Consider the following 24,581-nt stretch of genomic DNA (forward strand, 5'->3'; position numbering starts at 1 on the left):
AAAAACCCACAAAACTTTGATTAGAAGTTTATAGAGACTATATATTTTAGTAAGACACTGTTTTACATCAGACTTATAGACAGCGTTTAAGCTACGTTCAGTCAGCTGCACTGAAATGAAATTTATAAAGAAATAAGTAAAGCAATCAGTATTTTTCCATAGAATATTTAGAACAACATATTTCCATAGAATATATAGAAAATATATGCAAAAACCCCCACCCCAATCATGGGCTTCAGTGTTATGGCATCCCAGTGAAGTCATACCTAATGTACCCTGTTTGTAAATCTTCCACACACCCTCACTTTAGATTCCATCTCAAATAAAACCCTAGGACCTGAAATTCAACATGAGACTTTCAAACTGCACTGGGAACTTCATTACAAATTCTTACAGAAAATGTAAAAATTAGAAATGCTCATTTCCATCTGCTTAAGTTTTATCTGCTGTTTTGTCATATGTCATGATTTATATATCTGATACTTATATCAGAATAAGCTGAAATTTTCCAGTCTTATTTAATAAATGCAAAGACAATATGCTCCAAAGAATAAACACTATCTTTATACACAGCACTTCCATGATTATAGTGGTATTTTTAAGTACCCTATAGCATTAGTAATTGATTGCACTGTATTATAAAGTACAACAATATATGGATCATTCATTTTTTCTTTATTAGATATTCCTGAAATAGTTAGCTGTATTTCTATTGCTTTCATTCCAGTAATCTTATTGGAGACTGTAAACAACATTCATGGTTTTGTTTCCGTTCTTAAAATCAACACAACCAAGAAGATGCAGATTCTAGAGTAAATACCATGCTCTAAGTCATTTGAATGTGCTAAAACAAGAAATATAAGAAAGGGCCTACCTTCTGCATATCTGGACTTATATCTGAAAACAGAAACATATACTTCATCATAAGTGAATAATCAAACTGGTGTCAGTCTATACCCATTTTAATGCTACCCTAGTATCCCAATCACAAATTCCCAAAAGGGGGTTAAACGCAGCAGCAATTGAGCAAACAGACTATAGGGTCTCTGATAAAACAGAGGCAGCATGAGCTTTATGACAGTTCCACTTGAGGTCCTGATTCTGCAACACTGATATGACACAAGCAACTACTCGCAATGGCCAAGACTCTGTGTGTTCAGTTGCTGGTATGTTTACAGGACCAGAACCCCAGTGAGGAAAAGCAAACATCAGATTTAAACGCTAACGTTTTGTTTTCTCTGCACACTTCCTCCTCCTCCCCCCCTGCCCCCCAAAATGTATTTAGGGAAAGTTATAGGAGAAAAGGATCCATCTTTACTTGTTCTACAACGTACAGAAACACTGGGTCAATAAACAGTAGACGAAGTAGCTTACCGCTTGACTTCAAAACTTTATGGACTCTAGATGAGGGTTCTGAAAAAGACAAAAACATGTTTAAGCACTCCAGCATCTCAAAGAAAGCTATGGGCATCTTGGCCAACTTTTTATAACACGGATACCAAAACTTAAGCTTCTGAGCCCTTGCACTGAAGCCGCATTTTAATTTCTTAATCACCCAATTTCCTCACAAAAAAGGTATTTATTGAAGTGTCAAACCCACAGCTGTTACCAAAGAACATAGATGTTTCTTAATGCAATAGCAGCTGCCCTCCATACAAGAAGCCACACATAAATTTTTATCCCATAAGATTCCTGGTTTCAAAAGACTTGGTTATCTCTGTTATTGCTTTAAGTTGCTGGAGGTTTCCTATTAGAAATATGTATGAGGTACCAACAGCTTAGCAGGGCTTTAAAAGTGTAAGTAGTGGAACGTTACATAGGAGGCCATTTGATCAGTATTTTCAATTATTCCTTTTACAGACAAAGCAGCACCTATGCAATCCTGCACCTCAGAAACAAAGGAAGACCACAGAATCATAGAATTATAGAATGCTTTGGATTGGAAGGGTCCTTTACAGGTCATCTAGTCCAAGCCCCCTGCAGAGCAGGGACAAGATGCCTGAAAGGTAATTAAAACTTGCTTGTTTTTCAGACACAAATGCTACTGTATGATAAATCACTGCATCAATACTCTCACGAACCTTAAGTCACTCCCAATACACAATGTTACACACTCCAAATTGGAAAGGTCCTTAAGAAGCTGAAGAGGGGAACACAGTGACTGCAATATGAAGTCACCCAACTACACAGACATTGGTAGTGGCTTCAAGAGGAAACTAACAGTAATTATGGATGTACGTTTGAGCTAGGAGGAAAAAAAACCTGAAGTCAGCATAACCACCTCTCAAATCTCTATTATCCATAAGGCAGACATCACACTAAGTAAAGATAGTAATGATGTTTTGAAATAATAAGCCTATCATAATCAGGATGGAACCACTTCTGAGATAGTAATTATTACGGGGGTGGGGGGGAAATGTCAGATTTCCATTTCACATTACTTAATGTGACTGGCTTTCCTGCATATGCATTCTTTTATCCATTAGAAAGTACCAACCATTTTTTTTGTTGCATCCACCATTAGGAATGTATATCCATGAAATTAAATGCGAACAGTGGATAAAAAAAATAAATCACACAAACAACAAATGGCTAATAAGATGCTCCACCCTTATCTGAGAGATACTGTGCCATGTTAAACCTGCATGGAGTGCAGGTTAAAGACCAATTCCACATGCCCAGCCTCACCCAACCCTAAACAACCCTGCTTGTTTTTCCTTTTGTCATCTTGGTGGTAAAGGAATTTATTCACCTGATTTCCTTCTCACTCTGTGAGGAGCAGTGCCTTCTTTAGGCTGGTACGATGATTTCAGTTCTCCCTCGGGGCTATAGTGGAAGCCTGGGTGATCTGTGGAACAAGCAGAGGCACAAGGAATAAGAGAGTGACAAGGGTGTCACTTCACACGCCTCGGCAGCTCTCTTTGGAGGCAGTGCCATCGTCCCTTTATGACTGATACAGCGGCACTTCATCAGAGCCTGAGGCAACACAAGCACGATATGCTGCTGTAGGGTAGCTGTTAACCGCCCAGCCATGGAAACGCTTTGCCCAGTCAGTTGTGCCTTGCTGCAGATGGCTAACCCAGCAACATTTATCCACCATCATCATGTTTCTTTGCCAGTTTCTCAGTCAGAGCCTTCCTGACCAATCCTCTACACCAGCAGCTACGTAAATAAGCAACAAGCCCGCTTTACTCCAAGACTTCCTCAGCATTTATATCATAGGACTATTTTTCTCATTTCCCTACACTGCTAGGGATCAATGGCAACATGAAGAGCTAACGAAGCTTGCACCAGCAAAGGCAGCAAGCAGAAGATGCAACAGCAGAGACCGCGCAGATGGGACTGCACTCGGAGCGCAGACAGCAGCATCACACGTGCTTTCTAATGCTGGCCCCTGGGACACACACAGGTAAACTCTTCAGACGTAAGCACAAGCCTCGCTGTCCTCCAGCTGCAGGTTTGCCAGCACGAAGTCGTAACACTGCTACATACTTCAAGCTGTGTTTGCTTATTGCTAGCCCTTCAGTGGGACCTAGCCAGAAGGAGTTTATGCTACAACACAGGAAAGATCATACATTTAGTCAGCACGGAGTAAGCAAAAGAGAGCAGCCAGTGCTTATAGGTGGTCTTATCTGCCTCTTCCTTGCTCATCATGAGATGTAACTTATTGGTTGCAGATCAGTCAGCCCAATGCCTACAGAGCTCCACAGGATCTGCACCCAATTTGGGGTTTTCCAGTAAGGTCATAATTCAAGGAACATAAGCCTGGCCGCCTTCTGTCTCAGATGAAACCAGCAGTTAAAGCCAAATTTTGAAGATGGCGTTATTCATTTTTTAAAACAAAAGTGAAAAAGAACCAACTTACGAATGGCATCCATTTCTAGAATTGCCTGCTTGGCCTGAAAAAGAAAAAAGTAACATATGAAAAAGTTAAACTGTAAGTAGAAGGACAAAGTACATTGCATATTACAGACAGTAGTGAGTTTATATGTAAACAGCAGCAAGTTTAATTTTTGAACTAATAAATATGGTTAGCAGTGTTATTTTCTGTCTTTCTCTGTGCGTTGGACACATTACATGTGTGCTGTCAGGAATTTTGCTGGCAGGAGCTTATCAGAGCTTATCTTCAGGGCTTCACACAAAAACCTGTTGTTCACTTCACCCGGCAGCTCCGTCTTGCCTGCCCACCTCCCTTCTGGCAGGGCAAGGGGAGGAGCGCGTACCTACCGCAGCCCTGGTGCGAGGAGTTTCTGGAGGATGTAGCGGTGGCACATCTGACCGCAAAAACTACTTTGGCTTCAAAGATAGGGGCTATGCTGTGCTGAGATCATGCTGCACAGGATGGGTCTCCTCCATGGAGACTTAACCCTCCAGAGATCTCTCTGCAAGTCCCAGAACTTAGAGCCGTCGATACACGTCTCCATGTTCTGCTGGGAGCAGCACAAGACTGGCTCTAGTATCTGGGAATCGCCTTTTTTTTTTTGTGATTCACAGAACATTTCCTCCCTAAAAATCATATAGCTTAACTCCTTTATTATCTTTCAACTCTGAAGTTGGCACAGAAAATGCTATCAACCTTGCTTCCTTTAAGAGTTTCCTTGAGGAATGGCTATTAAAAAAAATAAATCAACATTTGGTTTAAGTAAGATTGAACCTGGATAAAAAGTGTCTCATGACTGCTTAAAATTTGTCACTTTTTTTAATAGGAAAAAGAATCTGGATGTTTTATCAAGTGTATCACATCATAAGTAAGAAAACAAACAAATGAAATATCCTATGCAACCTGCTTCTCCTTCTACAGGTGCAGTTCAGTAATATTCCACCAGGTGTCACATGTGGACTACTATTAAATCCTCCAAAAGCTGGGCGGAGAGAAGTCTCATAACTAGCAACTACTGGTTTGTCAAAAAAAAAAAAAAATTAAAAAAAGTGCAGACAACCTCAGAGATTTATTTGGTTAGACTTTTCCTTTCTCAAGTGAAATTATTTCTCTGAGTGGAAAATGGCATTATATTTTTGGTTACACATTTTTTCCAGATTAAAAAAAAAATCCAATGAGAAGTAAGAAAAAAAAACTTGATACAAAAGCTGAGATCATGCTGTAGTATTTTTTTTACAACCTCATAAACTGCAATGAGTATTTACATTGTAAGCATAGATACTAGCATAAACATTATACCTTTGATAAACTCTGTCAACAAAAAGATAAGAGGAGAATTAGTAATAGCAACTGCTAGGGCTTTTTTCTCCCATAATTCTGTTTTTGTTGAACTGTTGAAAATAAGAGTTAGTACAGCACCATGTATGTCAGTCTCAGGTAACATTTTTCAGCCATTACAGCATAAAACTCAGTGGAAAAAAAAGTCAGGGAAATCGATCAGTGAAACTAATACTGAAAAAAAAAAAAAGCAGTAAACTCGGGGGGGGAGGGGTGGTGTCAGAAAAAAAATCCTGCTTCCACATGAGTCAGTGGCTGCTGTGTCATGAGTTAACTAGGGTTAATACCCTTTGAGAGGTGCAATATGCTACACTGGGAAGCATCACCTGGAGCTCTAAGACATGATTTCATAAATAAAAGGACCAGGTTTCCCTACTCCAAGACATTACAGCCATGAATATATCAGTGCCTCATTTTCTCTGGCATAAAGCTTACTTGCTATCTCACCAAAAAGGGCCTCGATGTCCCAGCTAAGGATGCAGGGTTCAGGATGGGTGTGTGTATTTGTAAAGTGAAGTGCATGCTGCCAATGGCTTCACTGCTATGATATCTAACCAAGACAGATTAAAATTAGCTTGTAATGTCTACACATGCTGCAATTAGCACACGTCGGTGTTGTGTAGACAGGCAGTATCAAGCTAAGGTATTCTCTTATAGTCAAGCTTTCTGACATTGCAGCTGTTACTCATGTCTTAGCGTGCAAATCCTAATATGGACAGCAATGCTGCTAACCCAGTTAAATTATTCTACTCCTATACGAAGCCCTGTAGATGCTTATAGTAGAACTTTTCCATTAATTTTGAGGAACTTTCAAAGACATAAGGAAACAACATGTTAATTAACCTCCTGGAGTCTAAACTTTCTGTAAATTGCCACGCATCTTGCAGCTAACAAGACTGCTTTAAGTTAGTACACACACAATGTGGTGTTTTGCATTTTTGGGGGTTTTTTTGTTGTTGTCTTGTTTTGTTTTTTTAAAATTTTTACCTTGGCAGGAATTTTAGCAGGATGATTTTCTAGAATTAACCTCTTCAAGTGAAGAATCCAAAGGCGCTTGTCTTGCTGCGACTTTGCCTGATAAAAAAGTTGTAGCACCATGAGAAAATGCATTACTGCACTATGCAGGGTCAGGAATAGCATACGGTCATCAGCCAGGTTACGCAGTGGGCAGGGAAGTTTCTGTCATACCTGGACAGTATGTTGCATCTTGGGATTTTTGTAGTGGAAGACACTAAAGCTAAGTGGTTCCTTTGGTATTACTTCAACAAGCATCAGGTTCCCACACTGTAACAAAGAGAGGCAATGATGTGAATCACAGAAGAGTTTTGGGGAGACCTCAAGACAGCACATTACCACCTGCTCTCTGACGTACCAGTATGTGAGCTTTGTATGCAAACATTTCATCTCTCTTTTTTGTAATTAGCAGAAGCTTGTCAAAGAGGAACAACGTGCGCTCATTTTTGGCTCGCTGAATGCGAAACGTTCCTTCTAACACCAGCTCCCCGTAACTCGTGAGGTCTGGTCCTTTCCAGTTAGTGAGCAAACTCTGTATCTCCTGCAACAGATCAAAGAAGAACCACCAACGTTCATTTCAGAGATCTTACTGAAATGAAGACTCAAACAATCCGCTGAGGCCATTCCCACTCTCCTATATAACGTTCAGCATCCAACAGCAGAAAGTCATCATACACCAGTGCTGAGGTCGCTAGGTTATGTGCAACATTGCAGCCAGGTGCTTGGAGGCCTATTGCTAAGCCCAGACTAAAACATTCCCTCCCGAGTACTGGTTGCTGCCTCTGTGTGGACCCAGCAAAGAGTCCTGAGCTCCCTGGGGCAGCCTGTAATGAAAGAGTACAACCTCATCTCCCTGGACTTGCAGAGATGGAAAATGGTCTGTAATTCAGTCATCAGTCTCTCTCGTGCCTGCTCCCCTCTCCCCTCTATGTACCTAACCAAACCCTCTTAACATTTCCCTCTCACCCTGGCTATCCTCCTGAAGTTGTGTGGTCCCCCACTGAATGAATAACTACTCCTTGTCCATGTCCTATAGGCCCACCACAGAAGACACTTCTGTGAGGTGTTCAGATAGAAGAGAAGTTTCTCAGAAGACTAAAGGACCAGAAGTGATTTGGTCAACCGATCATTTGAAGATGAAGATTTATTTGTATTTTTAATGATTTGTATACATACCATAGATATTTCTCACCTTATTTATTACTTAATTAAAAAAAGGCTGGAGAAACATCTAATAACATCTTCACAAGCCTGTGTCACTTAGCTATGGCTGTTCTGGTTTTCTTGAGTTGCTCATTTTTTCTGTCAGTGGCAATGACATAGGACTTAAGCATGGGACAGCAAATTCTAAAAGCAAACTAAACCTTAACTAAGGAAATCTTTAAAAACATCCATCGGACTTTAAACCTGGCAGCATTAGCAAAGCAGGGACAGATTTCCTCATCCTAGGCTGGTCTCTCTAGGACATTACACTTTAATACAGCATTCAGCTAGAAAACATCTCAGTACATTTGAAGCTCAAATGCAGCCTAGAGCATTCACAGAAAGAAAACCCCAAAGTAGTAGACTTTGGACTATACACAAGACCGTTATAAAAAAAAATTTAAACGTAACAAATTTAAAAAGTTGCATTTTATCAGATCTCTCCAGGAACTTGTAAATAAGTCAGGGTATAGCACAGGGATCAAATCCACCACTGTTGCGGGAGACTTTGCGCAGGAACTGCTGTCGCAGTACTTGCAGCATTACAGACCGAATGGCAGTGTGATAGCCCACAGAAGACCTATCCTTATGGCTGCAGAAACAGATTTTACGTTTTTAAAGGGTAACTATGAACAAAAACATTTTCCACAACCCCATACGTTTGCCAGGTGAGCTCAATAAATTAAAAAAAAATCCTTTCTTCCAAAAGCATTTAACCCTTTTTATTGCCAAATATTACTGGTTATCATTACCCAGTTTTATAGCAGACTGCATTTCCAGCAATGTGTGGCAAAAGTTACACTGCTGCAGGCAAGATGTTATCAAATGAACCCTGTTCTCCCTACATGTAAACAACAAAAAAACCAACAAACCACAAAAAATGAGGGCCAATAAGTTGCGTTTACATTAAAAAGAAAAAAAAGGCAAAGAATAACATGACGTAGATTTCTGGAATGGTATAAGCCTATCACTCCCTTTTATAAATTAAAAAATCCCCCCAGTTTTCTTAAAGCAATATAAATACTGCTGATGAAAATGTAAAGTAAAATCGTGATTCACTGGGAAGTCTGAAACAGAATGAAAGACCTGGAACAAGTCTACAAAAGAGCTTGCTCTTGATGCCAAAAGTTACTCAGGGTGTAGCTTTTGTTTTCTCCTGAAAAATTCTTCATTTGAAGCAAAGTTAACCTTTTTCTAACCATCATGTTTCTAGGTTTATATGTTTCACAAAGCAACTGATAATGAGTCTTCAAAAGCCCAAGAGGAAAGTACTTAAACAAGAAGAAGCACAAGAAACGCCTCAAAACAAAATTAATCAGTACAAAGGGCAGAAATCGGAAACCACAGGATTTCTGAACAAAGCCATGCCCTAGGGTTGTACAGCAGTGCTGTACAATTGAGGGAAAGGAAGAAAGAAAAGTTATCTTAAGTTCCATATTACTGCAAAATAAATGCTTTACAGGATGCTGCTTGTAGGGTAGAGATGTCTGAGATTTTCCTGCAGCAGCTATGACCATGGTTTCTAAGATCAAACAGCCACAGGCATACTCCACAGGAGTCTAAATTATGACTGACAAAGATTAAAAGAAAAGATAAACTAAAAAATGTTAATGGCATATATATTGACAAAAACAGCTCACAAACACCCATAAAATCTCTTTGGGAACTCACTTGGAGCCTGATTGCATGTTCATGTTTCCTCTTCATGTCATTTATATGCCATGCCACTCTCTGCATTGTATCTATGGCATCCAGCACCACATCATAGCCCTCAGTGTCCTTGTCAAGGTGATTTTCTATTTCCTAAGACAGAGGGGAAAAAAAAGTCCTGTTATTTCTAAATAAATTTTTCTAGCCGGACGCAGTACTATGTTTTTATCTGTACTATTTTGTCTTTGCATTGTGATCACTCAAATGCAACGTTCCTGCCTTTGTTACTCTTGCATGTTGTTATCAATTTGATTAACACAAGATGACTAACAAAGCCAAGCCTTTACGGTCAGTTTAGCAGCGACTATACTTGCAGCAGCCGATGCGAGCAGAGAGGCACAGAACGAGAGCGCAGCACGCTGACAGGAGACCTTTTCAGACAGTGTTTAATGGCTTTCTTAAAATGCAGAACATATCTACACACTTACAAAACCCCGATGGAATTACACTAGGCATTACTTTACAGTTGAAGAGCAGAAAAGCACCAGACATTTTAAATAAGGATCAGTGTCTTTACACTTCACTAGAACATGACTCTCTAATAGGAAACATATGTGGAAAACGTTAACAATAAAGCAGGAATTTCCGAAACTTGCTTAACTCAATTCACTGAATATGGAAAGGGTTCCCACTTCCTCAGTCACTCCTCTCCACAAAATTCTTACCAATCAGGGTGTTTATATGTATTTAGTCCTTCTTTCAACCACCCCCAGCATTGCAACATGTGGAAAAATGCTGTTTTCATTGGAACAACAAATTTGTGTACAAAAGTGTTTAATCATGACAAGAATCTTCCAAACAACTTCAGAAGTACAGACCAGTTTTTAAAAAGAAAAAAAGCTAATTATTTGGATGCACAGACTGATTCAATGTATCTAAAACAATTACCATAAATTCCCCACTCCAAATATAGTCATATGCTGCGAAGTGACAGAGTCTCCATATGTAGACATCAAGCACCCCCAAAAGAAAGAGTATTTAAGGAAACCCAGAACCTTTCTAACCGTCAAGCCTTGTACCAGAGGCAGGAACTTTGATGTGCAGCAGCCCTAAACTAAATACATTTCTAAAGGGTGCTTACATGCAAAAGCAGGTGGTACTTGAGGATGCGCTGAACAGGTTTCAAGAGATAGGAGCCCAGGGGCAGAGAATGCTGCAGTGCTTCTTGCCGTTCTCTGAAGAACTTAGCCAGCGCCTTGTTCCTCATGCACTCTGTCAACACAGCCACCGACCTGGGAACATCAATACATGGCTTTAAGACACATGGCTTTGTCTCCTTAGGTCTGTAGGTAAAGTCAAGAATTGTTTCTTTCTTCCCTTGTAAAAGGGGGCAGCAGGTTCCGAATCCAATCACTGCTGTTTCTGTTGGGTTTAAGTTATCTTGTGCATTCAGCTATGTTTTCCCTTGACATGCAACCACTCACTCTTACTGGGAATTACATATTTGGAGCACTGCAGAATAAGACCATCATTTTCTAAAGGAGGATAATAGCAATGAATGACAAGAACAGTCAAACCAAAAACTTTCATTTTGTGGGTTTGTTTTTTTTTGTTTTGGGTTTTTTTTTTTTTTTTTTTTTTTTTTTTTTACAAAAAAGGTAAACTCCTTGACCCTTCCTCCAATTTGGGAGGGGAAGAAGCTGGTTTTTTTTGTATAGACTGTAACTTGCATTACATAAACTGGCCAAGGGACAAATGAAGAAAGGGAACCCAGAATTCCTACCTTGGATAGTTGGTGCAGTACTGCGTATATATGTGGAAATCTTCACTCTGCATGGGGAGGAAAGGTTTATACATATTCAGATTTTGCCAAATGTAGCAGCTAACAGGTATGCATGATACAGATGATGACATCAAGACAATGCCTCGTCCTGTTCCTGATCAATGAATTCTCTACTTTCACTGTGATAGTCCTAACACTACCAGAGACCTATTCATTTAATTTCAATTTTTGTGGGGGAGATTTTTCCTTTACTTGAAGGAAAAACCAAGGAAACCTACACAGAGATAAAACAAGTGGCTTTGCAACAGAGCCTCCAAGGTCCTTTATGACAATCTATGCATCTTAAAAAACGAAAACAACCCCCCACAACCACCCCCCCCAGCCCCCCCTTCAAACAGCTGACTTGCAACTACCTAGTTTTTTGTGTGCTAAAGCACACACCTGCTTACTGGGAGAAGTAAGTTTTGCAGGTTATGTTCCCTGTGTGATTTTCAAACAACTATAAATACTTCCACATTTGAGCACACTCTAAGTGTGAAAATTAGAAGCCACAAATATGATTTTTTTTTTTTTTCCAAGTAAATTATGACTCTCTGAAAGCAGACAGTTATTACCCAAACAAGTTGTAACTAGATTTAGGTGGGTTTCCACACTTGCCTGTCACAGTGAAATTGCCCACGCTTAATGCTGACAAGCTTCTCAGGGCAAAAGCCTAAGTTTCATTTCTTTCCTCCTTGGCCTAAGATTTTTTCCTTAAATCATCATCATTTAATTCTATGCAAGAACAGGTTTCCAGAAACATTCCCATGTGCTTTAAGTTCCCATCTGCCTATCAACTTCTATCCCAAATAATAGGCAATTTCTGCAGCTTGCTGGAGTCCTAAAGACTAAGCAAGCACTGCAGAACAGCAAAGTGCTCCCAAAATCAATTACTCTTTCCTTCCTGAGCCCTAGACCGATGAAAAGCAATCCTCCAGTAGTAAACAAGACCCCAGTTTCCACTCGAAGCATCTCCAGAAGGGACTCTGACATTCAGCAGCACAACAGCTGTGCTCCATGAGGGGCAGTCTCCCAGGGGCAGGCGCTGGTGAACAGCGAGACCAAATATCTGCCTTCACAGAAAGCAACAGTGCTCTGAGGAGCAACACCACTTGGGGAGAGGGCTGACGCAGGCTGTGGCTTTTGTTTCTCATTGTTGGTGTTCTGTTTTTTTTTTTTCTTTTTTTGGCCATTCATCAGAAAGAGCCAGCTCAGGCAGTACCCTTCCCCATTTCCAACAGCACTGCTCCCTTCCCCCTCTCACAGGGGTAAAGCTGGTTGTGCCATTCATTTCTCCACTGAGCAGGGATTCATAAGGACCCCGTACCCACGTGAGTACAAGTCATTGCAATTCATTTCAGTATTTCTTGCTGGATTTCCATATTAACTGTTCTGAAAAAAATAAATAACTCGAGCAAGCTTCTAATAAATGTTTCTCTAGGGGACTGCGATCCTCATTTACTCACTAGTGGGCTGTAAGCTTATTAAACTGCTCTTCTCTTAGAAACCAGCAAACCAACTAAATGTAGTCTTGATACAAATACAGTTAAACTATTTAGCTTGGGTTTTCATGCTTGGACTAATTTGGTTGTTGCAGCTCATTTTTTCGGCGGTGTACCTACACCCTGTGTCCACACCCAGAGCCAGCAGGCTTGTGTCATAGCCTGTCCCTGTCCACGTTTGGGACCTCCGGCCACAGCTCCAAATCCTCTCCGCTCAAAATGAAAAATTAAGAAACCTCAGAGCGCTGCAGACGTTATACTGTGTAATTTTCTATGGCAATCACTACCAAACTAGCTAGCACTCGTAATAAGTCAGGGTGCTTAAGAGAGAGCATTAGGATGAAAACCAGTATGATGAAAAGAGGTGATTTATTTTATATATGTATATATTAAGACAAGGTTTTTCTTTAGGGGCTTTTTTGGTTTAAATTGTAAAATATTCCCATGGCTACAATCACAGAACAATGCAATTTATAGAACTACTTCATAAGCAAAGTGCAGAATATTTTGTGCCAATTTTTTTTTAAATATATATATATTCTAGTCATAAATATAGTCACATGATTGTTCTGCTTTTCAAACAAAAAAGAAAGGAACATCTGTTGCGAAATTTTAACAAATAAAAGCATTATCTGTAAAACACACAAGGCCATGTCAAGGTTTCAGAGTGGACTGAGTGCACATTCCCCACAAAATCAAAAGCAGAGTCTGAAATCCCCAGGAGCCTTTTCACACTGTTCCACTTTCAGTTTTGTTTTGGGTTTTTTGGGAGCAGGGTGGGGTGTGGTTTGTTGGGGGTTTTTTTTGTTTGGTTTGTTTTTTTTTTTTTTTTTTAACACAAGGTCAAAACTATTTTCAATGGGATTTTTGGTTTTGAAAGAATGTTAGTCTAGCTATTAAGCAGAACAACTTGTATTAAAAAAAAAAAAAAGTACTTCCTTATGCCCTCAACACCTCTAAAAACTTTAAGAATGGTTTCACAATCATCCCTGCTTTCTGAACAGACAAGACTCCAAATTTCATACGGCACTTATATGTGTACGTGCTTCACTGTGCCACAGCTTATTTCCATCAAATGAAACCATCAAGGAACATTTACTTTTACCAAGCTATGCGAGCAGACTGCCAGTAGAAAGGCAATTACATATATTTCGCCTCCAGAATGAGACTGTTGATACGCATTCAAACTTACAACGCTGGTATGAATCAACATCATATATCTTGCCGAGGCATCGGCAGGACTCACGTGAACACGCTGGGAGTGGCCAAGAGAGCCACTTCCAAGAGAGGCTCTTCCTAAGCCTGAGTATGGAAGCCGCACTGCTCAGGACAGCTTCTGTACTCTCCCACTGCCTGCCTGGTTACCCAGCAGCTCTGCATGGTCAAAAAAGGGACCTTTGTGCCCAGCTTAGTTCCCATGCCCAGCTGGTCTTCTCTACTTCACAGCAGACTCCCCAGAGCGAGCGCTGTGTTACTGGGAGCATATCAGGGCACCAGCCCTGCAGGCTAAAGCCAATGCTGTGAACTATGTTCAGAAGCAACAGAAAACCCAGGATAATATGGATTTAATATATTCCTATCAATACTTTCACACTGCATGCAAAACACCAGCTATGGTCATCAGGATTTCTTTGGACATTCTTATCCTTACTCAGCTTGAAAATAATTTTGTTCACCTCAACTGTCTTCAAACCAGATTAAAAAATGATCTCTGCAGGGAGACTAGAGTCGCTCCAGAGATCTTTTTTAATCTGGGGGCCCAAGGCTGGTGTGGTAGATGGTGCAAAAACTGAGACCCAAGCCAAGAGTTCATCCACACTGACTACAAGTCACCCTGAAGAGCACAAGGAGATCCCAGCCATACTTAGCTTGTCCCCCGCTGCTGAATCAATTCACTGTGTGTCTCCTCCTCATGAAGTGAAGTGCCAAACACATGGCTACAGCCCCAATCTTCTCTCAATTCTTGGTGCACTGTGCTTTTTATAGTCATAAAAGGCACTTTAAAAGAAAATGGAGACTGAGAAAATGAGCTGAGTCAGAGCATAAGCTGAAGCCAATTGTCTGGATCACCTCTTCATTAATGAGATGCTAGATTACAGTAATTCTCCCTTTCCCCTTGGTTAAGCTGTTGGTGTGCCTTTCAGAAAACATATGTTCTGAATTTCTGGGGTGCTGAGTGAGAAGAGTGACGTGCCAGAATTAAGCTCTCCTTCACAGCAACTCTCTTAAATGTAAACGTGTGGAATACTGAAGTCAATCTTCTAATTAACATTGGCATCGTTACTATGAAAATGAAAGACTGAGTTGGCAAGAAAACATATAAACAAACTTTTATGTGAATAATTAAGCTATAGCTAAGCTTGCACTGGAACCCTTTTATCAGCCTCCGATTACAGTTACCAGCAAAATGTCTCCAAGACATTTAATGTACTAGAGTTAATGCAGTTCCTCTAGACAAAGAGGCAGGACCAAAGCTGGTAGAAACTAAATTAGTACACCACTACTCTCAGTGGCAGGTTATTTCCATGCAGCAGCCATCCCACACTGTTCAAACAAATACCCATCCACACCATCTGCATCTTGGGGCAGAAAGGTAAAGGTAGCCATTCATGACTGGACAGCAGGTTTTTAAAAAGCATGCTTTTCTGCATTTGTGTCTGTATTTGCCTGTGGGTTATTAATGAATTAAAATATCTGGAAGCAGAGGGATTTCATACAATGTTGTAAGTTGTTATTAAATATTTCTGTTTATATAAAATCATAGCTTTGCATGGTTATTTTATCTGTTAGTGAGTTTTATGTTACTGGCTAGTTCACACTAAAGAGATCTTGCTGAAGTCTGTTAACAAATAAAAGCTGCCATTTTAGGATATACTTACTTTGGGCATTCAGCACAACAGATGTTAAGATAAAGATTCAAATCCACAATTATGAGTTTTTGTTCAAAGTGCGCTAATGTGATTTGATAATCTTTACTCTGCTTCCCTTAAATGTAAAATTTGCAAGTCTGTTTACTACTCAAGCATGAAAATTACATCCAGGAAACACACTGATGTATGATTGTGTGAGGGAAGTATAAGATGCTATACAGCAAATTTTATTGAGCAAAACCAAACAACGTAGTCAAGTTCAAAGAAACAGTCCATCAGATATGGTCCAAAACTAGACCTTACAAAATGAAGCTCCCTAGATGTTTTCACAAATATCAAACATTTTAGTTCCAACAAGCTCCAGAGTTACTTTAACCATAACTGTTGTTATACATGCAAACCAACTTTGTTTCATTTCACATGAATCCTGAAGAAAGAAATATCTATTACTTTATGCAGTTACTGAGCTTCATGAAATGCAAAAAGTAAACACAGTACCTACAGCAAAAACTTGATTATACATTTAAATTCCCAACAACTACAGTATTCACAGCTGAACTAGTAGGGTGAAAAAAAGTCACTGGAGCCAGAGCTCATGTAGCCTAAGCACGGTTCCACTGGAAGCATTAAAGAAGCTCCAGCAGAGCTACATCCATTAGCTAAGGCTGTGAGCTATGACTTCAGCATATTATCATCCCTGTGCTTAACTCACAGTGAAGATCTAGCACACTCGAAGCAATCAAGCAATAAATGGCCAAAGTCCCATAAGACTGAGGGACTGCATACTGCCAAAAAAGGCAGTTTTATTTCCACTACTCAATGCTGGGAAGATACAAGCAACCAGGAATGGACAACTGGAGTCTGTTAAGACAGTCAGCAGTTGCTGTAATGACATCTTCACGGCCAAAACCAGAACTGTGGGGTATTTTGGTATTGTTTGATTTTGCTTTTAAGTGTTTGCACTTGTCTGGATGAAGCTAAAAAATGCTTGTTAGGACTGCAATCTCCAGCAATTTCTGAGCCATGAGCCAGTTGTCTGCCAATAATACAAATGCTAAAAGCATTTGACAAGGGAACAAAAAGCACAACAAATGATATGCAGATGGATTTTGGAACTAACGGTCAGAAAGTCTACCGGAAAACTCCTTTCAGCTGGCCAACATGAATGAGTGTGCAACCTTTTCCTGGACTTGCTATTATCACTTGCACCACCTCTGTTTTATGTCCCAGCCAGGAGTAGCCCCAGCAGTCCCAGCTATAAGCAAGCAATACAGCAGAAAGATCTACCAGCTCCAAACTGCGCTATCTGTAAACATCCTGAAGGCCTCACAATCGGCCTTCACTGCACGGGCACTCTGCTGACTTATGCTCAACTTCTTGTCCGCCAGGACCCCGATCCTTTTTTGCTAAGCTCTTTCCTAGTCAGCCAGACCCAGCGTGCACATGGGGTTATTCCATTCCAGAAGCAGGACTTTGCGCTTGCTCTTATCCCATTCTTTCTCCTTCAATTCAATATAGGCTATTTGGAGTGATAAGAACGTGCCATAAACCCTGTTGCAACGGGGCAAAAATACATCCTACTTTCGTAGTAGTGGTGCCAACACGAAGATCTCTCAGTGCTTATAAAAGATCAATTACGAGATAAATTCTTGTAATTTCTTTCTCAAACTCAACTCAAACAAGCGATCCAGTGAAACAGCAGCACTAAGCTGGTATCATCGCTCCCCTTTCCAGTAAAATCCCTTGTGTCACAACAGTGCCAAACAAATTACTGGACCACCATGAGAGGGTGGTCCAGTTAATCCTAAATCCTTGTGTTAGACCTAATACATTGAATGCTTGGTGCTGGCAATACTGAGTTCAGGACAAAGTATAAAACATGACAGGGTTTGGCTTTTTGTTTTTGTCGGGTTATCTCAGAAGACAATATGGCCACAAGTATGTTAAGGTTATTGCCTTTTCTAAAAATGCAGCCAAGTTGTATTCTCTAGTTGTCTTTTAGCTGACAAGGCATAACTGGAGTACCACTTGATCACCTATATTAAAAAAGGAGGAAAAAAAAGAATCCCTGTAATACTCCACAAAAAAAGATCTAAAAGTGAGCTCTAGATCAACAGCTCCACCAGTTCAGATACACTTATTGAAGAAAATAACACCTTTTTCTTGATTTTTTTCAAATGCAGATCAGACAGATATCCCTATCACCTACTAAGAGAAATTCATTCCCTCTCCATAGATTTGCTAACTTTTCTTGGTTGAAGTCACACAAGCTGTCAGAATTAGGTCTCAAAAGCTAATAAATTAATCTTATTTCCCCGTATCACTCTGCAACTGGCGTTGTACTGCAGACTCCTGCAGTAGCCACTTACCTTGGAAACAAAACAGTCTGCTATAGCCACAGGATCATTTTCACAGTTTTCCAAATCTTGCAGAAGTTCACTAAAACAAAGAACAGGAAAAGGAAAGACAATTATGGCATACCTTGGGATAGACACATCTGTATATTCGGAGCCAGACAGTGCTTCATCATTCATGGCAGTGATACCCAAAGCATTTAACGACACAGGGAGTTCTAAAAAGGGCGTTCCCTCTTGATGCCCCTCTTCCCACTAGATGTATAGCCGCTGGGGTTTTTTGTTGGGAGGCAGAGGAGCACTCTAAGGAAATGGTATTCCCACATACTTAAAAATTCAAGTCATCACAATGACCATAGATTGCTGATCTCCTAAGCAAAGCTGAGCCCCTTCCTTCAGAATGACAGGTCTCCAACAATACTCATAGTGGTGTAGTCAGACAGTTGTGTAGCTTGTGTATCAACTAACACAATTTAAAACTAACAAAATTTAAAAGATACTGAAGCACACGCCCTGTTCTATAAAGACTTTGTATGTTCTAGCAGCTTTACTTGACGGAGGGAAATGAGGAGCTGGTCTGAAAAACACAGATGAGAACCAGGGATGTATGACACATACAAGAAGAATGGTAATAAGCTCACTCAGGAAAGTTTGTCTACCTTTAGTGCGTCTCTTCACTGAAGAAAAATGGTTAGCCTGGAAAAGGTTTTCTCAAATGGAATATATAAATTCTACACGCATAAAAATAAAACCTTACTGAGAGGATTTTATATTTTTGACATGCCAAGCAGGAAATGAATTCATTGAAACAGGAACAAAGCAATAAGGGAGCATGTTCACTGTTGTATGAAACTCAGTTCTCGAAAGCCAATTCAGTGAAAGAAAGAGTTCAAGCAGAAGAAGAAAACCTCAAAGGTCTCTCCTTAATCCAAATAGTCTTAGACTTACTAAAAGAGGTACTCAGAAAAACGAGAGAAGAAACTTGAGTTTTCTGCCAAATTGTTCTCTGATAGAGTTGGTTTTTTTTTTCCCCTCCTTCTTCTCATCAGATGATTTTCCGTTTAGGGCTACTTTTCTCCCAGTTCACAGCTGGTTCCCTGTGAACTGTTCCCTGTGAACTCGTTCCCTGAACGAGTTTTGCATAAGGGTTGCTAAGCCTGTGTCTATGGAAGTACCCCTTTCCCCTCTACGCAGACACAATTTCCCTCTGTAAGTAAGAAAAGGAGTCAACCAGAAAAGTTTCCTGACTTGTTCTTTGCTTCTCTAATTACTGGAGGAAGGAAGGGGAGAAATCAGCAATCAGTCACAAGGAACAAAGAGACAAAGACCTTAGGTTCAGTGGTCACTAAGCCACTCTGTACAGCAGCAATTTAACGTCCACACCTCAATTTCTCTCTTCATTAAAATAGGAATAAGAATATGACCCTTGCTTGATACCCCACACTCATGAAGCTCCTTTACATCAGCAAAAGAAGCTGTAGCAATGGTGACCATAACCATTAGTTATAATGACTGTTCCACACATGAGTTTTGGAAATAACATCAAACACACTGAACAGGCTCAGAGGATTCCTGCTGTCTGGCAGGCAGACGTTCTCCTGATGGCTTAGAGTATGTAGCACCTTCATTGCCATTTTATTCCTACTGGTCTCCTATAATACCACATTATTTCTCCTACAGGGTACAGCAGTGCAACACTTAAAGATTTTACATATTCATGCAATGAGTCCAAGTTTATGCAGTAAATATGCTAGTGGCTTGCATCTCCAGCACAAGCCTATAGTGCAAGGGCTGTGCTTTGAAAGATTTTGTTATCTATACTGCACTCTCTTCTGTCTCACCCGGCTGGTAAGAATGGAATTGGTAAGAGCAGCCTGCCACTGTAAAAATAACAAATCTGTCATGCCCAGGAATCCTGAAAAACTTAAATAAATCCCTACAATACCAAGCTGACATGTGAAAAAGCAGGGCTATTATTATAGGCTACATCTAAGTACCTGGCAGGAGGCATAAGAAACAATAGAGAAAAGCATTAGTTCCCTTCACCTGAATATCCAGAGGTTTTACGCTGTTCACAGATGGTACCACAGCTCTCGACCTCTGCGACTCGCTTGTGGCAACCACCCAGGCAGGGAAAGGAGCACGAGGGAGCACCGTCAGAGGAACTCCGTGCTCTTGCAGCTGAATCACTAACAAGACTCAGACAGAAGCATGCCACAAATGCCAGTGCCATTTAAGACCATGTACTGAGTTACACAGCTTGGTTTACTATGGGCTGGAAAAATCTGAATCTGTACGATCATCATCAATAGCTAATGCTAACTCCTTTGGGATGAGAGAGGTAAACGTAAAGAGACTGACAATTGTTCATGCAGTGCATTCGCTATCTTTTCAAGTTAAATGAATAAAAGTCTCATTACAATGTCTTTTAGGATGCTTAGATTTTTTGGAGTACAAATTATTTTCAAGACAATACACTTATCTTGCCCCCGTGGGTGAAGACTTTCAACAGGACAAAGTGCAGGTTCGTATCAAATTGTTGACTACAGGAGGTTAAGAGTGAGATAAACACATTTGTAGGTCTGCAAATAATCACCCTATTTGCACACACAATTCAGGTGAGGCACTTTTTTATTTTATTTTATTTATATCATCACCACACCATTTTAAAGCAAGACACAAGTATTGTTCTCCTCCGTTTTGATCTGAATTGGAGTGAGCAAGAGACGGTAATGACAGGGACATCAGACAGGCAATTTTGGTGGAATGGAAGGAATGGAAAGACGCAGGAAGGAAACGGCATGGTTTGTTCTGAACCCATGACAAAAAAAATCCAGTTGATAACAGAGTACTGCGCAGTCTAGCCATAAATGCTAAAGCAACAGCATCTCCGAAAAACTTCATTCTCTCAATGCCTGACAAAGCACAGCATTCAAAACAAAAATGGACATAGCAGGCACAATCTGGTCTTCATGGTAGAATACTTTCACCCTATAAAGTTCTGGAAAATTAATCTGAAAAGTTCAGACTTCCAGTAAAAAGAAGAAAAACAATCAAGAGAAATGTAGCCTTGATGTAACTTCACTGTCACAAAAATCCTGTGGCCAAGCCTAATTTCTTTCCACTCAATAAAAAAACCTTTTCCATTAAAGGTGAGCTCTTACAGGTTTTATGAAGACTCCTCCTGACAACAAGCCAGCCCTTACCCCCGTGAAGCTCAGAGCACAGGAACTGCTGAACACGGCAGTTACAGAAAATGGCCCTGCACTGTATTTGTGTGCTTCAGTAGTCACCGATGGACAAGGACCATGCAGGATGATGTGTCAGCAGCAGAGTTTTCAGCTTGGCCTCTCCTAAGATCGTCTGAGTGTTGGTAGAAGTACTAAACTTGAGCACGTTTCTCTGCAGAGTTCCCATTTCAGAATCAAGTCATGGTATCGGGTGGAGAATTTATCCTAAACTGACACTGGAAAGAATCTCAACAGGAGAGGCCAGGGAAGAAAGGCAGCAAATGCCGACTTAGAGAACACTTCCCCCTTCCGAATAAATAAATTAATAGTGGGGGAGCTTTTCCCAAGAGACAGAGCAGGACCAGTGGACCAGTATATAGTCAGTGATTCTGCTTTAAGAAACAGCTTTCCAAAAAGAGATCATAGTCACAGGACTAGCAGTTACCATCCTGACCATCATTTCTGCCATTCAGTGCAACACCTAAAAATCACAGAGTAGTTTAGCTGAGAGAAATTCCCATTTACTGAAATGAAATTTCTCAGATCTGTACAAAGTCAAAAAAAACCCCCAAGACTAAAACAGATCATTGATTAACGGTCAAATTCAAAGTTGAGAAAAACAAGGTAATTCTGAAACTGTAAAACCATGCTCACAAAAAAGCATCTGAAACTACTAACACAGAACTGCCAAATGGACCTTTTTCAAAGGTAAAAATAAATAAAAAGGCTCTAGAGTATGTTTAGGACCCAGCAGCTACATGCCAAGTTTCACACAGGAGGGAACTTAATCCTTGAAGCTATATTGGAATCTACAATGAGTGTTCAGTCTTAAAAGCTCACAATTTCCATGTCAAATTCTAAATTAGAAGGCCTGAAACACATTAGTTATTTACTAGAGGCTTCGGACAACTTCCCAGTGATTTTTCACTGTGGTAACGTATCTATCTCTAAAATTGCCCCAAACTGCTTTTTTTCTTTTCTTTTTTTTTTTTCTTTTTAACCTCTGCAAATCTTTTTTTGGTAATTCAATTATTCTGTACAATGCCTGATCAAACTTGAAGGTATTTTTATTAGGTAATAGTTGCAGTGATGCTGGTATAAATGTGTCCTAGCTACCAAGTCTGCCATTTCTCTAGCTTTTGAAGGATCAGAAAATATAACGGCCAGGACTGTATTTTCCATCCTGTGACTGCTGGGAAGCTGTAAGCTCACAATCATTGTCTCATGGCTCTAAAACACATGATCAGGCTACCACTATGCATTTTCTGTCATTTAGATATTCAGTCAAGTCAGTTGTTGTAGCTGAAGCAGGACACAGCAGCTTTCTAGTTAAGTGTATTTCCATTACTCTGCAGTAGCTGTTTTATGTTTCAGGAGAAGATTTTAGGTTTCACCTTTGTCCATAAGTTCTGAATAGATCCGTCCCCATTTTTCCCTTTGATACTGAACAGCGATCCCAGCAGCTGAATGAAGCACTTTAAAGTAGCTTCCCATGATGATGGAAAAACATTGAAGATGCTCTTTGACACTAGTCCTCCACTTCAGAATCCTCTTTTGATTCAATTAAATTATCTGTTCTTCAAAGAACACAGTAGTTTGGGAGATGTTTTGTCAACTATAGCAAAGCTAAGAGAGCTTTTACAGGAGTAATGGGATAGAAAAGACATGGGAACTTTATACTAGTATATTTCTTACATCGATTGAATATTCAGGTCTTCCTTAAATCCTGAATAAGTTAATTATTTTTATAACAACAGAGGATTCCGACAAAAGTAGCAGTAGCATGCTCCTAAAACTGCAGATACTGCAGGTCCCACACAATGTGGCACTAGCTATACAAGCAAGAAATTTTACTTCAGGATCCCATCTGCAGAGTTTTAGAGAAGGCTGTAAAGATACTAAACAGAAGCCTTCAATAAATGGAAAGGTACTTGAACATAGTTTTGAGAAATTAATTTAGGGAGTCCCTCGTAGTATAAAACACTACAAAAGCCAGATCTGGGTGATGTATATTGGTACACAAAAGGACTCAATACAATGGGAACAAAATAACATCTCTTTAGTAAGGCAAGAATTTCATTCACAGTGGTCTTGCATTAGGCTCAGTTAGGGCACAGAGCAGGTTAGGCTTAAATTCATGGAAATACCCAGCATGAAAACAAAAAAAGTAAATGGAGACCACATATGATTCATAAAATAAACAGCAAAAAAAATCTGATCTCAACAAACCAACCCTGCTGAGAATCAAAGATAGACCATTTCTCAATTTATATATCTTGGCTGTATGAAAGTGATAATAGAGTAATTGCCTGGCTTGCTCCCTCCCCATTAAGGCAGGCTATGGAACTGTTTTCATTTAGTTAAATATGAATTTACCTGTTGAAACGGTAGATATCCCGTATGTTTCCAAACAGGGCTGATCGCTCTTCTGTCCCCAGGGAGAGCTTGGTCTGGTCAGTGATACAGTCGAGGTAATCCTACAAGAGAAATGAGAAGGAGGCCTTCAGACATTTCCTCCTTTTCTAGATCAGTAAAAGGAGCTATGCTTTATTGTACAAGATGAGTCTCTTCATATCAGTTTCACCTTATTATTACAGTATATTACAGTAAAGCCTTCAGTAGTCCCTCTGCAAACAGTCACTCTATTATGAAAGGTAGCAGTGCTTATCTGTTCATTGAAACCAAGAAAATAACAAAAGACTGAACGCTAAGTTATAGCCCTGAGACGGGACAGCCAACATTTCCCTTGCTACTGATACACAAATGTATTCAGATTTCATTCACAATGACAGTTTAATTGATCATTTAACTGGCTCAAAGACACAAAAAAGTAAAAATAAGAAATTAAGAATGTAATTTCTTAATGCAGAATTAGTCTTAGTAACAGAAAACCTATATAAGGAAGAGCAAAAAGCATACAAGCAACACAGGCTCAGAAAAGCAACCACTGCAAATTTGTTTGTTTGGTTGGTTTGGTTTTTTTTCTTTTTAAATCACAGTTAAGAAAACAATGCAGAGTTTGTAGAGGACAGATCTCAATGTATATATGTGCATGCAATTTAACCACACATACAGTTACATTGCAAATTACATTGCTATATATTCTAGCAAAGATTTCCTTTTGCATTTACAGGAGTGATAGTGTCTCATCCAGGGATTTTAATTGAATAGGAACAAGACAGCTAGAAAAAGCTCAGATCAGCAGTGTTCTGGGAGAACAACTTTCCCATGTCTTCCCTCACTTTGATAAGAGCTCAGCTCCTGAAGTGTCACCTTTCATTCTGTTGCTGCTACAGTATTAAAATTTCTCAGATAAGGGCAAACAAATCCAGCAGGCTATTTAACTAACTACAATTCATAAACCAAGAAACCCAATGTGCTGCCACATTCATGAAGAAATTCTGCTGGAGGACGGAAATAAAGAAAAAGTGAAAACAGCTGAAACAATGCGAAATAAAAATAAATAAAATCCCTTAGCCTGGGGCTAGACAACGTGGTGTGGCAATCTCCCAAAAGCAACACAGCATTCCACTGCACTGCAAGGAAGGAGCCCTGCAAAACATCAACGAGACCATGAAAACTTCTAAGATATAACTGTGTTCCAGAGTCATAAAGAAAAAGGTATTATAGAACACATACATTGGCCAAGACTTATTCTCTGTGTTAATCCCATGAAGACAAAGGGTTTGGATCAACCATGGATCTGACTTTTGGATTT

The 24,581-nt window shown here is 39.9% G+C and overlaps 1 protein-coding gene across 8 annotated transcripts in view; it reads right to left on the reverse strand.

The window, feature by feature from the left end:
• The window catches only part of PLEKHG1 (pleckstrin homology and RhoGEF domain containing G1), a 137,995-nt gene that overhangs the window by 8,474 nt on the left and 104,940 nt on the right, over nt 1-24,581 (reverse strand). For all 8 annotated transcript variants that reach the window (XM_072856119.1, XM_072856117.1, XM_072856112.1 and 5 more), the window contains 12 exons: nt 23,240-23,340; nt 17,649-17,718; nt 10,869-10,915; nt 10,227-10,377; nt 9,107-9,238; nt 6,591-6,773; nt 6,407-6,502; nt 6,206-6,292; nt 3,866-3,899; nt 2,753-2,848; nt 1,375-1,413; nt 875-897 (listed from right to left, as the gene is read on the reverse strand). In XM_072856119.1, the coding sequence (XP_072712220.1) occupies nt 875-897; nt 1,375-1,413; nt 2,753-2,848; nt 3,866-3,899; nt 6,206-6,292; nt 6,407-6,502; nt 6,591-6,773; nt 9,107-9,238; nt 10,227-10,377; nt 10,869-10,915; nt 17,649-17,718; nt 23,240-23,340 (1,059 nt within the window). The remainder of the gene's footprint in view (nt 1-874; nt 898-1,374; nt 1,414-2,752; nt 2,849-3,865; nt 3,900-6,205; nt 6,293-6,406; nt 6,503-6,590; nt 6,774-9,106; nt 9,239-10,226; nt 10,378-10,868; nt 10,916-17,648; nt 17,719-23,239; nt 23,341-24,581) is intronic.

The sequence above is a fragment of the Ciconia boyciana genome, chromosome 3 (assembly GCF_034638445.1).
Source record: "Ciconia boyciana chromosome 3, ASM3463844v1, whole genome shotgun sequence".
Lineage (NCBI taxonomy): Eukaryota > Metazoa > Chordata > Aves > Ciconiiformes > Ciconiidae > Ciconia > Ciconia boyciana.